The sequence below is a fragment of the Aricia agestis genome, chromosome 1 (genome assembly GCF_905147365.1).
Source record: "Aricia agestis chromosome 1, ilAriAges1.1, whole genome shotgun sequence".
Classification (NCBI taxonomy): domain Eukaryota; kingdom Metazoa; phylum Arthropoda; class Insecta; order Lepidoptera; family Lycaenidae; genus Aricia; species Aricia agestis.
In genome coordinates, this window is record NC_056406.1 from 11,308,289 (window position 1) to 11,324,427 (window position 16,139).

At 40.0% G+C, this 16,139-nt stretch overlaps 1 protein-coding gene across 15 annotated transcripts in view; it reads right to left on the reverse strand.

The window, feature by feature from the left end:
* LOC121734177 (voltage-dependent L-type calcium channel subunit beta-2) overlaps positions 1 to 14,568 on the reverse strand; it is a 32,346-nt gene extending 17,778 nt beyond the window's left edge. For 9 of the 15 annotated variants that reach the window (XR_006036690.1, XR_006036688.1, XM_042124695.1 and 6 more), the window contains exon 1: positions 7,759 to 7,817. Coding sequence is in view for 12 of the 15 variants with exons in the window: in XM_042124695.1 (XP_041980629.1) it covers positions 7,759 to 7,795 (37 nt within the window). In the remaining 3 variants the exon portion in view is untranslated. The other 6 variants (XM_042124732.1, XM_042124688.1, XM_042124680.1 and 3 more) reach the window with 5 other exon arrangements.
* Between the last annotated feature and the right edge of the window lie 1,571 nt (positions 14,569 to 16,139).

Sequence of the window (16,139 nt, forward strand, 5' to 3'; positions counted from 1 at the left end):
TATCATAACTTAGCCTTGTTTTTGCCTATTACATGACCTATTTCATATAATTCCGTTTGGTAAATAAATATTTGTCTGCATTAAATATTATTTCATCGAATAATTTAGCTCTTAAAACAATGCACGCCGTTTTACAATACATTCTTGCATTTTGAAATTTTGACATTTCTTTGGATTTGTTTCAAGTCTTGCATTTTGTTTGCGCCCCCGAATGTTCTGCCTTTGCACTGCCTTGTTTTGCATGTTATATACCCCGGTTTGGGCCGACTATTTCAGCGCAAGAGGTGCCCGTGCCCATCTTTGTGGCCAGTGCCCAGAAAGGAGTACTGTGCCTGCCCACGAGTCCCGAGCGTGCTTCCCACACCCGACGCTTCACGTCGCACGCCGCTTGCTGCCCCCGTGCTTCGCTGACGCCGATGGAGTGACGGTAACTGCAGACCAGAGGAGCGTGAGATCTTTTAATTTATTGTCTGCCTATTATATATTTATTGTCTGCCTATAACTCTATAGTTACAATTATTATTTCATATTCAATATACTCTAATTCAAGTGTTTATTTCATAATTTGAATTTCACAATGTCTGCGGAACTCACAACATTAATTACAAAGCGCGCTAGTATAAGAGGCAGATTAACTAAGTTTGAAAACTACCTTGATTTAATACAAAAAATGCCAACTTTAAGTGAGTTGCAAGTGAATGAGCTATCATTAAAATTGCAAACATTTCATGATTTAAAAACAGAATTCAGTTTGCTGCAAGATCAAATCGACCAAATAAATTTTGATAATATTGATGATGAAGTTGATGAAAGGGACAAGACAGACTCACATTTCATAAAGGTGATTGCTTTAGCGGGAACTATTTCTGACAAATACAAAACTATACAAAATCAATCAGAGTCTGGCTCTGGCTCATTTCCTAATGTTCATCGGCCACATCATCAACCAAATTTTAAACTTCCGCAAATACAAGTTGGTAAATTCAACGGAAACTATTCCAAGTGGCTTGATTTCCGGGACACTTATGTATCTTTAATTCATGAGAACGACAGCTTGTTGCCTGTCCACAAATTTCATTATCTCAATTCATATTTGGATGGTGAAGCGGCCAGAGTCCTATCTAATCTTGAGGTCTCCAATGCGCACTATCAGGAAGCTTGGGACCTGCTATGCCAACGTTATGATAATAAACGCTATCTGACTAATAACCATCTCAATTCTTTATTCAATATAGAACAAGTGCAGCGGGAATCAGACAAGTCATTGAGATCTTTAGTCGATCAAGTTAATAAGGACCTCAGAGCGCTGTCCAGTTTAGGCCATCCTACTCAGCAGTGGGACACTCTGATTATCCATATTATCACAAATAAACTGGACTATCATACAAAACGCGATTGGGAAGAGCACCGCAATACTATCAATGATATGCCTTCTCTCAGCCTGTTGACTAAGTTCTTACATGACCGAGCCGATGTGTTAGAATCCTGCCATACTAAAAAACAATCTTATAATACAAACTATCATGCTATAAACAATACAAACAAAAACGAGCGATCTTATAAATCATTTTCGTGTACCACACAAAACAATGATGATAATGGCGCGAAAATTCAAACACCCTGGGTATGCAATTATTGTTCGGGTGACCATAGTATTTACAATTGTTCAAAATTTCTATCCCTATCAGTAGAACGACGAAAGATGGAGGTGATGAAGTTAAAGCTGTGCTTAAATTGTTTAAAAAAGGGTCATTCACTCAGAGAATGTCGTCGAGGTCCATGTCGTGAATGTCGTAAACGACACAACTCACTGCTTCACATTCCACTTTCGCAGCCTGGAGGCTCGAGCATCTCTGCGCAGTCAGCTCTCACCGCTGACGACAATGATGCACCAGCGCAGGGTGTTTCTGTCAATTTTTCAGCCTCGCAGACTGCCTATCAAGTTTTACTGTCCACGGCTATAATCAAGGTAACCAATCCTCACAATAACAAAAAATCTACGGTGCGATGCCTCTTAGACTCAGGCAGCCAAGGCACATTCTTAACTAAGGCGTTACAACAAAAACTAGAACTAAATTCTATCCCCACAGTGCCTATTAAAATTATGGGTGTTGCAAACATCCCATGCGGCTCCATTTCAGAACGAAGTGTAGTTCGCCTGAACTCTCTCTGCACTGACTACAATGTAACGCAAGCCTGCGGCGTACTACCTGAGCTCACCGATAATGTACCTAAACAATTTATCGATAAAAGGTATTTCAATCTCCCGCCTAAATTACAATTGGCCGATCCTACATTTAATATCTCTGCCCCAGTCGAGATGCTGATAGGCGCAGACCTATTTTGGCAAATTGTGGGCAACGAACAGAGGTGTCTCGGTGCTAACTTACCTTACTTGAGAAGTTCACAGTTAGGCTGGTTAATATCTGGCCCTATATTTAGTAACGGTGAACCAAGGAGCATTAAATGCAATTTCTCAAGGACCGACACATCTGACAATCTCAACGAGAAAATTTCTAGATTCTGGGAGCTAGAAGAACTCCCCAAGAGGCCACTGCTCAGCAGCAGCGAGAAGGAATGCGAGCAACACTTCAATACACACACTTCTCGCCAAGAAGACGGCCGTTTCATTGTAAAGCTGCCATTCAAGGACTCACTGGACAATTTAGGCGATTCCTACTATCGAGCCAGGCAAAGATTTCTATCACTAGAGAGAAAATTTCGCAAAGAGCCAGAACTCAAAAAAGCTTACTCTGAATTTATAGACGAGTATGTAGAGCTGGGCCACTGCTCGCCCGTGGAGGGCCGGCCACCGGATGCGCGCCGCCACTACCTGTGCCACCACGCTGTGCTGCGCACGCAGAGCGAGTCTACTAAGCTACGCGTCGTGTTTGACGGCTCCGCGCCCACCTCCACCGGCGTCTCCATCAACGATATCCAGCACACCGGCCCTAAAGTACAAGATTCTATCTTTGCTATTCTATTACGTTTCCGCACGCACAAGTACGTACTAGCCGGCGATATAAACAAATTCTTCCGCCAAGTCCTTGTCAACGAAGACGACAGACAGCTACAACTGATTCTATGGCGTGAAGATGAAAAGAAGCCATTAAAGACAATCAGACTGAATACTGTCACGTACGGCTTTGCCAGTGCAAGCTATCTAACTACAAAATGCTTATGGACACTAGGAGAAGAGTGTCGAGATGAAACAATAAAACAAATCATTCAAAAGGATTTTTACTGCGATGATATGTTGACCGGCAGCGACACGAAAGCAGATCTATTACACATTCTGAATGCAGTCACCACTCACTTAAAATCGGGCTGCTTCAATCTGCGGAAATTCAAGTCCAATGCACCTGATATTTTCCCCATCTCGACGGTCGACTTGCAAGGAATATTGAGCTTGAGTGACGCCTCGAGCGCGCTCGGCTTGGGCTGGACTCCACAATCAGACGAGCTATACTTTACTATCGAAGCTCCGACCTCTGGCTCGCTAGAAAAATTTACAAAGCGAACAATACTATCGTCAACATTCAGTATCTACGATCCACTCGGCCTCCTGTCGCCGTGCACCGTTCAGCCCAAACTGCTCATGCAGCAGCTGTGGCGGCGTGGGCTGGACTGGGACGTGCCGGTTCCTGACGATCTACAAAAGGAATGGAAGAAAATCACGGCCAGTCTCTCATCACTAGCGAACATCACAATCCCCAGGAGAGCCTTGTCTGGAGATCCAGTCGAAATACAATTACATTCGTTCTGCGATGCATCAATGCATGCCTACGGCGCATGCATCTATCTAAGATGTAAAGACAAAGAAGGTAACATATCAGTCAATCTACTATGCGCTAAATCGAGAGTGGCACCTACCAAGCCACCCCTCACGATACCAAAATTGGAGCTACTTGGAGCGCTACTCGCTGCTAACCTAACCAAGAACGTTCTCGAGTCACTGCGCTGCTCTATATCGTCGTGCACACACTGGTGCGACTCCAACGTCGTGCTCGCGTGGCTCCACAGCAGTCCTAGCAAACTGAAGAGCTTCGTCGCAAACAAGGTTGTGGAGATATGCGAGCACACCGTGCTGTCGGCGTGGCGCCACGTGCCCGGCGCCGCCAACCCCGCCGACATGATCTCCCGCGGTGCGTCTGCTGACCAGCTAGCCGCGCACGAGCTGTGGTGGTGCGGACCCCCGTACCTCGCCGCGGACGATTCCCAATGGCCGCAGGCTCCATCTGAAACAAAGAAACAAGATGACGACTTACCTGAGATTATAGTCCTCCCTTCGACGAGCTCCGACTGCGACGATCTATCTATCCCGTTTGAAAATTTCTCTACACTAGGGAAACTTCAGCGAACTTACGCCTACGTTCTACGACTAAAGCACAACCTGAAAAACAAAAACAATAAATTATCAGGTCCACTCTCTGTACAAGAGATTAATAATTCATTTTTATTTCTAGCAATACGAGCACAAAAGCAATCTTTCGACAAAGAATATCATGCACTATCTACAAAGCAAGATATCACTTCAAAAAGCAACATTCTATCACTCAACCCGTTCCTCGATAAGGAGGGAGTGATGAGAGTAGGTGGTCGACTAGACCGCTCCACCTATAGCCATGATAAGAAGCACCCAATTATTTTAGACTCTACTCACCATTTTACAAAATTAATCTTTCAGCATGAACACGTCCGCCTGATGCACGCAGGTCCCCAGCATCTCCTATATTCTATTCGTGATTCTATATGGCCCGTGTGCGGTAGGAGGCTAGCTCGCACCACTGTTCATCGCTGCGTAACTTGTCGACGTCATCGAGGACAAACTCTGACGCCCATGATGGGTAATTTGCCCCAACAACGTGTCACACCCGCACTTCCTTTCCAGACCATTGGAATGGACTTCGCAGGACCGTTCAATATTTCAAGTAAGAAGGGTCGTGGCGCTCGCCTCTCCAAATGCTATCTGTGTCTATTTATCTGTCAAGCCTATAAATGTGTACACCTAGAGGCGGTAAGCGAATTATCTAAAGACGCCTTTTTACTCAGCTTGCGTCGATTCATCTCCCGGAGGGGGAAGCCACTTGAAATATTTTGCGACAATGGTCGAAACTTCACTGCAGCTTCTAAAGAAGTAGGTCAATTTCTTAAAAACAATTCTAATGCTATATCTGATCTTGCAACTAACTTACACATAAAGTTCAATTTTCATCCCCCTTACGCTCCACATTTCTCTGGTCTGGCAGAGGCCGGCATAAAATCGGCAAAGCACCATATCAAAAGAGTTATGGGCAATTCCAATCTTACTTTCGAAGAGTTGTCCACACTTTTCGCACAGGTCGAAGGCATAATGAATAGTCGCCCGCTGTCCCCACTATCTTCCCATCCTACAGACTACCTTCCTCTCTCCCCTGCCCACTTCATAATCGGCCGGCCGCTAACATCGGTACCGACGCCTGCCATTGACGACACACGCCCCAGCCGGTCCCGCTATGAAACGATCGAGAGGATGCGCCAACAATTCTGGCAACGCTGGCAACACGAATACATCAGCGAGCTGCAACAGCGTACAAAATGGAAGCGAAACATGAATACGCTACAAGTAAATGACATGGTCTTGATACAAGAGGACAACGTCCAGCCCCTCAGTTGGCGCCTCGGACGCATTGAGAAACTTATTCCTGGAAAGGACGGAATCTCGCGTGTCGCTGATATAAGGACAGCGAGAGGAACAATACGCAGAGCTCTCACTCGTCTCTGCCCACTACCAAATGAAAACTAAATACTAACCTGACAGCATCAAGAAGCTCACTGGAAACCTGCAATAAACTCTACTACTTAACTACAGCAAACTATATTCTACAACTACTTTCTACAAGATATCTAGCTGCAAACTTACCTTTAACGATGACTACACCTACACCTACTTGGAGGTGACCCCGCAGCACCTGGAAAGAAACTCACCAGCTGCCTCGTCACTTTAACCCGGCCCGGAGTATGTCTACGCCCAACGCGAGACATCACTAGCGCGACCATCCCATCACTAGCGCGTCGATCCCAACGCTTGCGTTTCCGCCTCCGCGCCGCCATCTTGTCAATGAATCGAACCTCAAGAAGATATTTTCAATAAGTGTAAATCTTACATATTAACATATGAATAAAAGTTGTAAATTTACTTGTAGACTGGTTTTGTGTGCAAATTAGTATTTCTACATAAATCACGCTTCCTAAGAATAAACAAAGACCCTTATTCGTTTTCATTATACGAAATTGTGGAAGACGAATAAACCATTGGTAGGAAAAAAATTGGAATAGATGGATATACTCTTCCAAAGTTTTTTCTCTACCAAAAAACGGGCAGGCGTAACGGTTAATAGTAAGCAGATTATTGTCTTCTAAAGATAGTAAGTATTATTGACAAAAACCTATACCGCCAACTTTTCTTTCATGTAGGTACCCACAATCTTCATTCCTCATCCTCCATCAAGCCGATATTGGGTCAAAATTACAGGAAATAACAGTTCCTCTCAATTGACGAAGTAGCTAGAAGTGTAAATTGATATTGACACTCATAACTAGCCGAATTACTAAGCAGAAGCATTATCTGCTCAGTGCGGTGTATAATTTTGCCCGAGGAAAACAAATTTCCACAGTTCAACGCTCATGGACAAAATAAATTGCCACGGCTGAAAGCTTCTAGGGTTTCAGGCGTTAATACTCTTAACGGTGTTCCGAGTTCTCGATCCTTCTAATAATACTTTATCTTATATCTTTAAACGAGCAATTCTTGTATAATTGGAATCTTGGAATCGGCTCCAACGATTTTCATGAAATTTTGTATATAGGGGGTTTCGGGGGCGATAAATCGATCTAGATAGGAATCATTTTTAAAAAATGTCATTTTCATCGAATACCGAGCAAAGCTCGGTCAAATAGCTAATTAGAATCTTATATGGCCATGGGCGTACCCAGGTTCTGGGCCAGGGGGGGCAAATTACCCAGGTTCTGGTGCCAGGAGGGGGGGGGGGGCAAATTACCCAGGTTCTGGGCCAGGGGGGCAAATCAGATTTTTCATAAGCTAGGTGTTTATAAAAAATAAAAAATTAATAATTTTTATTTGTAAAAATATTGTAATTGCAAAGAAATGGCAAAAATTCGTTTTCTTAATTTTTATAGATAAAAGTACTAGATAATATACTATTATATTATCTAGTACTTTTATAATACTAGATAATATATATTAGTAGGGATGTCAACATGATCCAGGGGCCCCTTGCCCCCCTTCGGTACGCCCATGTATATGGCCGTTTAACCTCTTAGTTGTTGGTGTATTAGAAAAGTTATTTCAATTATATAGCTTAATATTAAGTGGTTACACGACAGACTCGCTGATAAAACGCTATCACGAAAAGTAACAGAATATTTTGCTAGCGTTAGTTACTGCACTACGTCTGTTATTACTTGGTAAATATGGAATGACCTGAAAAGTAAGGTTAGCATCAATGATTATATTATTTTGTAACGTACCCCAAACTGGCCTATATGAATAAATATTAGCTCTAATAGCAGATTTTTATAAAACACCATTAACATAGAAATATACCCTAATAATATACTGTTTTAGGACAAACATTTTTATAATACAAACAAGGTGTTGTTGTTGACAGTCAACGAACTAGCAAAACAACTACGTTACCGATATCGACAAATCCTACGTGTGACGTCTAGCCGACGGTATATTGTGGGTAATTTTACCGATGCTCTTTAAAAAGTCCCAAATACGTCGCTTCATGTTTCACTACACGTTCACTGCACAGTGCGCACCTGCGTAAACAACTTGTTGTATCCGTGGCCCTGGTTGTTGTAGCCCATCATGTTACGACATGGCAGCGGCAGATGGTGGCCGCTCTGGACCACCAGCGGGATGTCGTCGTGGTCGGCCGTCGTGGTCGCGGCCCGCGGCACACCCGACTGCAGCCGAGCCGCGGTCGGCTTTGAGCCCCCTCCGGCCCGCCAGTGAATGGACTGCGCGCGCAGCGCACGTAAATATTACAATCCCGCTTTGTTTGACATGAAATTGTGTCAACGTGCACGAAGGAATTATACATTTTTGCACCATTATGCGGTCAAGAACATCTCGGCTTTTAAAGGTCAATCCCTAATGTCAAGAATTTCCGAATCTCAATGGTAGACATAGGACCACTTGTTTCCTATCCAAAAGTCGTATGTTAGTCTATTAATAGGCATTTATCATGCATATTGCATAGGCAAATCACTATCCTGTGTTACTAGAAAAATCTACATGTGAAACAATTTACAAATATAGTACATGATTTAATTAAAATCTCGAGTAAATTTTCGTTAATTTAGTCAGACAGATTTTAATAAAAAGCTATTTTACAATTGCCCTGCTCTCGTGTGACATCGTGCAACAAGTTGCTGCTACATTTTATCTCAACGTCTTCTATAAACGTCTAGTCGTCATTTCAATCTTCAATCTTTTATCCTAAACTTTTTTAAACCTATTTTTAATGTTTGTGCGTCAATACCTGCCTTATCTCAAGATGTTATTTTGGCGGGTTCCAGCATGTTCTATTTGACATTGGAACGTGGTCGTTACAAATCTGACGGCTTAAGTAAGCTCATTGTGGGGTATCCCTTTACAGGATTTCCTGTTATTTCCGCCGAAACTGTGTTGAGTCACGGCTTCGTTAAAGGTTATCAAAACAAGCGCCACCGAATTGAAATGGTTGTAAACTGTAACGTTGTTTTGTAAAATTACAGTATTTCAAGGAGCAAATGTTCAAAATATAAAATACTTATCGGACTCTTAAACTAAAGTAAACACCAAAAATGTTTCAATTACAAAATTATGATAGTTTCTTGTTAGTAGTTAGCAGTAATATAATATGGACAATGCAATGAAAAATCGATTTCATGTAAAAGTACTCTATTTCCATAATATTATGTACTCGTATGTAAACTATTTATTTTGTTCAGCGTTTAGATATGCCTACGTCTTATAATACAAACTCAACCCTAAATATTATAGCAGAGTAGATTCTTTAATAACCGAGGCACGCTCGAAATACAACCAGGAAATTCCAGGGCATGCAGCTGAAAAAGCAACTACAACGCTCATAAAATAGGGACCAAAATTGGCGAATAAATTTAATTGTCAAACAAAATGCAGTAAACTATACCTAATTGGTTTATTGGAAAAGTAATTTTAATGCGAGCGCGGTAAGGTCGGTTTTGGTTATGAATGGGCGGACGCATGCGTGCCGGACGGATCGATCGCCGCCGCGCCGGAGACGTCGTTGACCTAGTTGTGACGTCGCGACGATCGGCCGCGGGGTCGGTCGCGCGGCGCTAGCACGCTAGTAGGGTTGTCAACTAGACGAATTTCTGTGTGAGTACATTCGTCTTGGTACAGACAAAATCTATCAGGCTGTATGCGATACGTGTCCCTAGTTTGCTGCTAGGGTTGCTACGTACACAGTTCCTTTAAAGGTAGCTTCCTATTTTGAAGTAGGTATGAATTCCGAAAAGCTGACAACCCTACTACTACAAAAGTCCCTTTCACACAGACGCCGGGAGTCGTTAGACTGTCATTCACAATTTGTCGCTCACTCAGACGGTTTCGGTTAGTTACAGATAACTTGTTGCTAATGATTAATTGTAAATATTTAATGTTAACCAGATATTTCGCGCGGCACCGCCCACATAAATAAGTGATTCCGCGGGAATCGTACATTTTCCAGTCAAAAGTAGCTTATGACCTTCCTCTGGTCCACTCTATATTTGTGCCAAATTATTTTTAATTGTCCGATTAGAATGTCACACGTGTGACTTTAGGGGAGAGGGCCAGGCCCCCTCATTGTTTATCTCCAAACCAACTAGCAACAGACTAGTTATATAGCCACCATTAAACTACCATGGTCTTAACCAGATCAGTAGCTTAGACCCTATCGAAAAAAAAGCCAAATTACATAAAAATCGGTCGATAAACGAACAAACTCTTCAGCTATATAATATTAAGTAAGGATAGATTTATAGTTATGTGTCCAATACTCATTTTATTTGGGAAGAAATGTGAATAAACACTTAGCAATAGCATATACACTCAAAAGAAAATTAGGCTACGGTGAAGTATTTTCTACTTTATTGCCAATGATATCGAAACTGAAGAGTACAAGGACGTTTATTGGAATTTTTATCAGACCTTTTGGCCTTAATTTCTATTCATGTACAGTTTTCTACATGTATGTATTTAGTTAACTATAAAACTATAAGTTTAGGAAGTATATTATGATTAATCGATCAGATCGATCGCTTTTATTGTTCAAAAATGTCAAAACTTTAAAAAAATTTTACAGTTTTAAAAATGTATGTGTGCTTTAATCTATACTAATATTATAAAGAGGTAAACTTTGTTTGTTTGTTTGTTTAATTGTAATGAATAGGCTCAAAAACTACTGGACCGATTTTAAAAATTCTTTCACCATTCGAAAGCTACATTATTTACGAGTAACATAGGCTACTTTTTATTTTGGAAAATATAGGGTTCCGTAAGATATTTCAGTTTTTCGGAAACAACCAGAAAATTTACTTATTTTGCGTACGCTGCCTAAACTATAAAAGATAGAACTATACAATGTTCTAAATAAATGTAGATCTAATAAATATCTACAAAAATGTCCGCGACACACTATACCTATCTATGTCAAGTGAGGCACAACAACCATTTTTTTATTTAAAAATCTTGATTTTTTTTGGACTAAATTTAAATGCATTTAATTTACTCATGCTAATAATCCTTATCAAAATAAATTATTTCATCACTAAGTACAGTTTATGTAGACAATATTTGGTCTGTGATTGATTAAAATTGGACGTTTGGTTTAGAAGTTATAGCGAAATTAAAATATTGCGATTTTCGCCCGTTTCGAAGTGGGCGCTGCTATCAAGGCGGGGTCGGGGGTGCGCTCGCGGCAGAGGAGTTTAGATCTATTCAGAGTATTGACTATTGAGTAGTAATGTAGATCTATCAGTAGTATCGACGGAGACCTGACGACCAAATCAGCCATGTAGCTTCAGCTGTGTTAAAACTCCGTTAGCTACTTCCCTGAACAACCCTTTCTGATAATTTGCGTGCTGGCAGGCTGTGGGCGGTGGGTGTGGGAGTAGTGGGGTGGGGAAAAAAAGAAAAAAAATGTAGGTTCAGCTGTATTAAAACTCCGTTAGCTACTTCCCTGAACAACCCTTTCTGATAATCTGCGTGCTGGCAGGCCGTGGACGGTGGGTGTGGAAGTAGTGGGGTGGGGAAAAATTTTAAAAAAATGTAGTTTCAGCGACTTAATAGTGTTTGCGATGGTACCTACATGTTAATTTATAATTTTTTCACATAGATAATAAAGAATAACCGGCCAAGTGCGAGACGGGCTCACGCACGAAGGGTTCCGTATTTCAGAAGTCTATCTATAGATATAAATTTCAGAAGTCTATCTATAGCGGTCCTTGTGATACAGCCTGGAGTCATACAGTCATATTTTTTCATTTTTCCCCACCCCACCACTCCCACACCCACCGCCCACGGCCTGCCAGCAATCAGATTATCAGAAAGGGTTGTTCAGGGAAGTAGCTAACGGAGTTTTAACACAGCTGAAGCTACATGACTGATTTGGTCGTCAGCTCTTAGTCGAGTAGTAGTAGAAGATCTATGAGTAAACAAACAAAGTTTACCTCTTTATAATATTAGTATAGATTAAAAACTACTGAATCGATTTTAATCATTTTTTCAGTGAGTGACATAGGCTATATATTTTTTACCCGTGCGAAGCCGGGGCGGGTCGCTAGTCTAATATATAAAAATAAGTTGAGTTTTACTTCCTGACGCTATAACTACAGAACGCACGAACCGATTTCCACGGTTTTGCATTCATTGGAAAGGTCTCGGGCTTCGTGAGGTCTATAAAAAAAAACAGAAAAAAATTCAAGAGAAAAGCACAAAAACAGGGAAAATCATTTTATGGCAAGACAACGTTTGCCGGGACAGCTAGTAAATAATAAAATGCTGCAAAATTTGCTGGTTACATAAAAATATTAAGTAGTATTAAAAATATACATAATATTATATTATCTTGAGATTTACATAGGCGCTACGAAGTGCTACGCTGCTACGCCGCCGTAGCGCTAGGGTACTGTACAAAATTTGGCTTCTTGGACAAAATTTATTACAAAATGTTTAAATTTTTTGAGTCGAAATAAACATTTTTATTATTAAATATTAATTTTTGATGTTTTAAAAAATATTTTGCAATAATACCTGTGTAGGTAACAAAAATTAAAAACTTATTAAAATAAGACTTGTAATCAGTTAAAAACACTATTCCGATATAAATGTTACGGGTTAAATTCAAAGCCACGCACGGCGAAACAATATTATCATTTGTGTTTATTATATATATATTTCAATATTATACATGTATTAAATGAGCATAAAATATGACTCAAGAATTTGTGGCTGTCGCCTGTTGCAAGAGCTTATTTCATTTGGCATTAAAAGCGTTGTTTCACGCAGGTTTTCGCAAAGTCCAAGTTTTCAAATAGCAATATACAATGAGTCACTGACTCCCTGTTCCTGCGGCAGTTAGCGTGGGATATACGTTTCTCATTCACCAAGTTTATACACGCAATTGCTTTAACCGTCAAAATACTATACTATGGATGAGTAACTGACTCGAAAGAATCTTTACACGAAATGTTCGCTGAGGCCGATCGTCCACTGCCTACGTCACTGTTAAAAATTCAAATAAAGTGCCACTTTATGACCTAGGTCTTGAGATCTATTTCTTATGCTAAGTACTCACATACGGTTTTGCTCGATAGTTTTACTGCGAATCGAAGGAAATGACACATTTGACATATTTAATTCCATCGAGCCGGCTCGAAGCGAGCCTTCGAGCTGTCAGTTTTGCGGTCCACATGGTGGTTATTGCTCGATTTGGAGTAAAACTATCGAACAAAACCGTATGTGAGTACTTAGCCTTAGGCTATAAGATTTCTAGGCTATAAGATCAATTCCTAACGACATTGGTTTAGCGACCCATGCCACTGTTGCTTTGTAGTGGCTTAGAACTCTATAGCCTAGGTCATATAGGGGCATTTTATTTTATTTTTTGTCGGTGACGTCCCTGTGACGGTGGCGGTTGTGATGGTGGTGGTGGTGGTGATTTTTAGTTGGTTGTCATACTCAGTTCAGACAAATAATATTCCTTAAAATAACGTGTTTATAACAGTAACCATGGTGCCATATGTGAGCGGTCCGTCGATAACAGCTATCTTTCTATAGTGTATTTGTATTTCGATGGGGCAAAACTTGTAATAAATAGTAATATTGTAAATTATAATATTTTATAGCAAAACATACCTACAGCTCCCATACGCGACACAAACCTGTGATGGTGTTTACTAATACATTGTATTTGTATTCAACGTTACGAGCTGTAAGTGGAAAGGAGATCAATTTACTATATTATTATACACGTTACCCGCGATTTCGTTATCACGCGAGAACCGTACATTTTCTCGCAATATTATAAGTACTAGAGATCGCCCAATGGTCGAAATTCGACCAATTATCTTCTTCTTTTGGCTCCCCGTTTAAAGTACTGACTATTTATAAAACAACAATCCATTTTTACTTTGACAACAGACTTCAACTATAAACAAAAGAGTATATTCGTATATGTATAGGCTTGTCATTCAAAAAGATGGTAGTGTGCACATTGTAGTGAGTGTAATGTTGTATTTGTTAAAAAAATGTATGATAAAAGCATAATATCAAAATAATATTAACTCGATCAATGACATTATATGAAAAAACGCAAAGTTTTCGCTCGCGTATTAACTTACTTACTTAAACTTACTTAGTAAAATTTCTAATTTTTTTACCGTGGTCTATCTTTGTCAAATTTCACCTAAGTTGGTCTAGTAGTATTGGCCCTGACTCTCAACCATTTCGATACAAACAAACAAACCTTTTCTCTTTATCATTGTGAGTACGATAATATACGAAAAGGTAACTTACTATGGTATAGGTACGAAATGGTAATGGTTATTTACCATTCGAAGATAGGCCAAAAGGTTATGTTATGTATTATTACCTACTTCCTACAGTCAGCTGATAACGTACCTGCTACTGATAACTACAATAATTGTTAAAATTACCCCTTAGAATCAACAAGTGGATCTAAAATGTATCGAGATGTGTTCAATACAAACACTATACTTTTCCTCAAAGCTACCTTGAGTGTTGCCACACATAAAAACAAGTTCGTCAAAAGAAAACATTGAGAAAATATCTGGAATGCCTTCGCGATGAGAGAACCTACCCGCCGCTTCTTCAGCTTGAACTTCGGTCGCTTGAAGTGGTCCATCGCAGCCTTCGTCATAACACTGTCATGTCACTTTGATTCACTATTTACTTATCACTACGGTGAGTATTTTGTACGGGCGCGTACGCGTAGCGCGCGAGCACTTGCCACTGGCTAAAAATATATAGCAACGTATTGGTAGCGGGATGAGCCGGCGACTGGCGATCTTCTACCGCGGGCGGCGGTACATCGCTCGTTTAGATGACGTGACAGACTTCCGACTCCTATAATAGAGACGTTGAAACGTGCCTAGAATATCGAATACCGAATTACTAGACTTAATAAAACATAATTTGAGTCGTGCTCCTCGTGTTATTAAAGTGCGAAAGTTTTTATGTACTTTTGTCGTATTTATTATGCTTTATTGTATGGATATTGAAATAGATAAAAGCGAATGTTCTACTTTGGTTAAAACCAACCAAAGAATTAATCAATGCAACTAAGAAACAAATCTTTGTTCTTTTCAAGTTTCAAAGTTTACTAGGTACTTCGTGGTTATAATATTATTTTGAATAGAATCATCGATGTATAATGTTATACATAATCGACGCCATCGTTTGTATTCCTGTTTTCAGTCCCACAATGACATGGTATTTAAATCACATTTTATGGCCCTTGTTTATATAGCATTAAGTGCTAAATTAGAGTGGTACAGGTTGAGAAAAGTATGCGGCATGCCAAAACAGTTCCGCCTAGCCCGACATTGATCTGTCAGATTTTTGGTGCCAACTTTACAAGTACCTAATGTTTGATTTCATTATCATATTATTAATTGGAAATAATTAACAAACGTTTGTGCAAGATTATTTTAGTACTTGTTAAGGTAAAAACTTGATCCTATTACTAAGACTTCGCTGTCCGTCTGTCTGGTTATATCTCAAGAATAGCTAGACTTTTATAGTTGTCACATAATATTAGGTATATAAGTACCTACTAATGTATTTCTGTTGCCGATAAATCAACAAAATATACTAAAAACAAAATAATATCATTCATATTTTTTCTGCCATATAACAAACGTGTTTGTTTTGGTCCTTTTTAGGGTTCCGTAGTAAACAAGGAACCCTTATAGTTTCTCTCCTTCTGTCTGTCCGCGGTTTTGCTCAGAGACTATAGGACCTACAAAGCTGTAAATCGGCATGAATGTCCTATCAGAGAAGTTGATTCCTAGGCAGATGGGGGACGTACGTAGTTTGGTCTCATTACGTCAAACCCAGCCGACAGATCACAATATATAAATAAAACATTGAATTGACATCATCCAACTGAATGAAGTTGGTCTGTCAACTGCCTAGGAATCAATTTCCTCGATGGTACATATTAATAATGCCAACTAATAAATGAAATCTTTAATTTTTTTTATGGTAAGTACCTCCCCTACACATGAAGCGGAGATGATCATTTTCCGATTTAGGAATCCATTTGTGAAATATGAAGTTTTAAATTGGAAAAAATCGATGGAGTCCAGTGTCCTCCACCAGCTGAACGGGTAATTCTGGAAATGTCAAAAAATTCAAGGGAGTAGGAAATATGCTGAATTTAAAAGGAAAACTATCACGGCTAAGAAGACTTCATAAGTTTTTGAGTGATAGACAATAGTCGATATCAACTAAAAAAATGTATTCGGCGAAGTATAAAGGAACTTTTCGTTCAAATTTATTTGAACGTAACTGAGATGATGTTGTTAGTAGTGTAAAA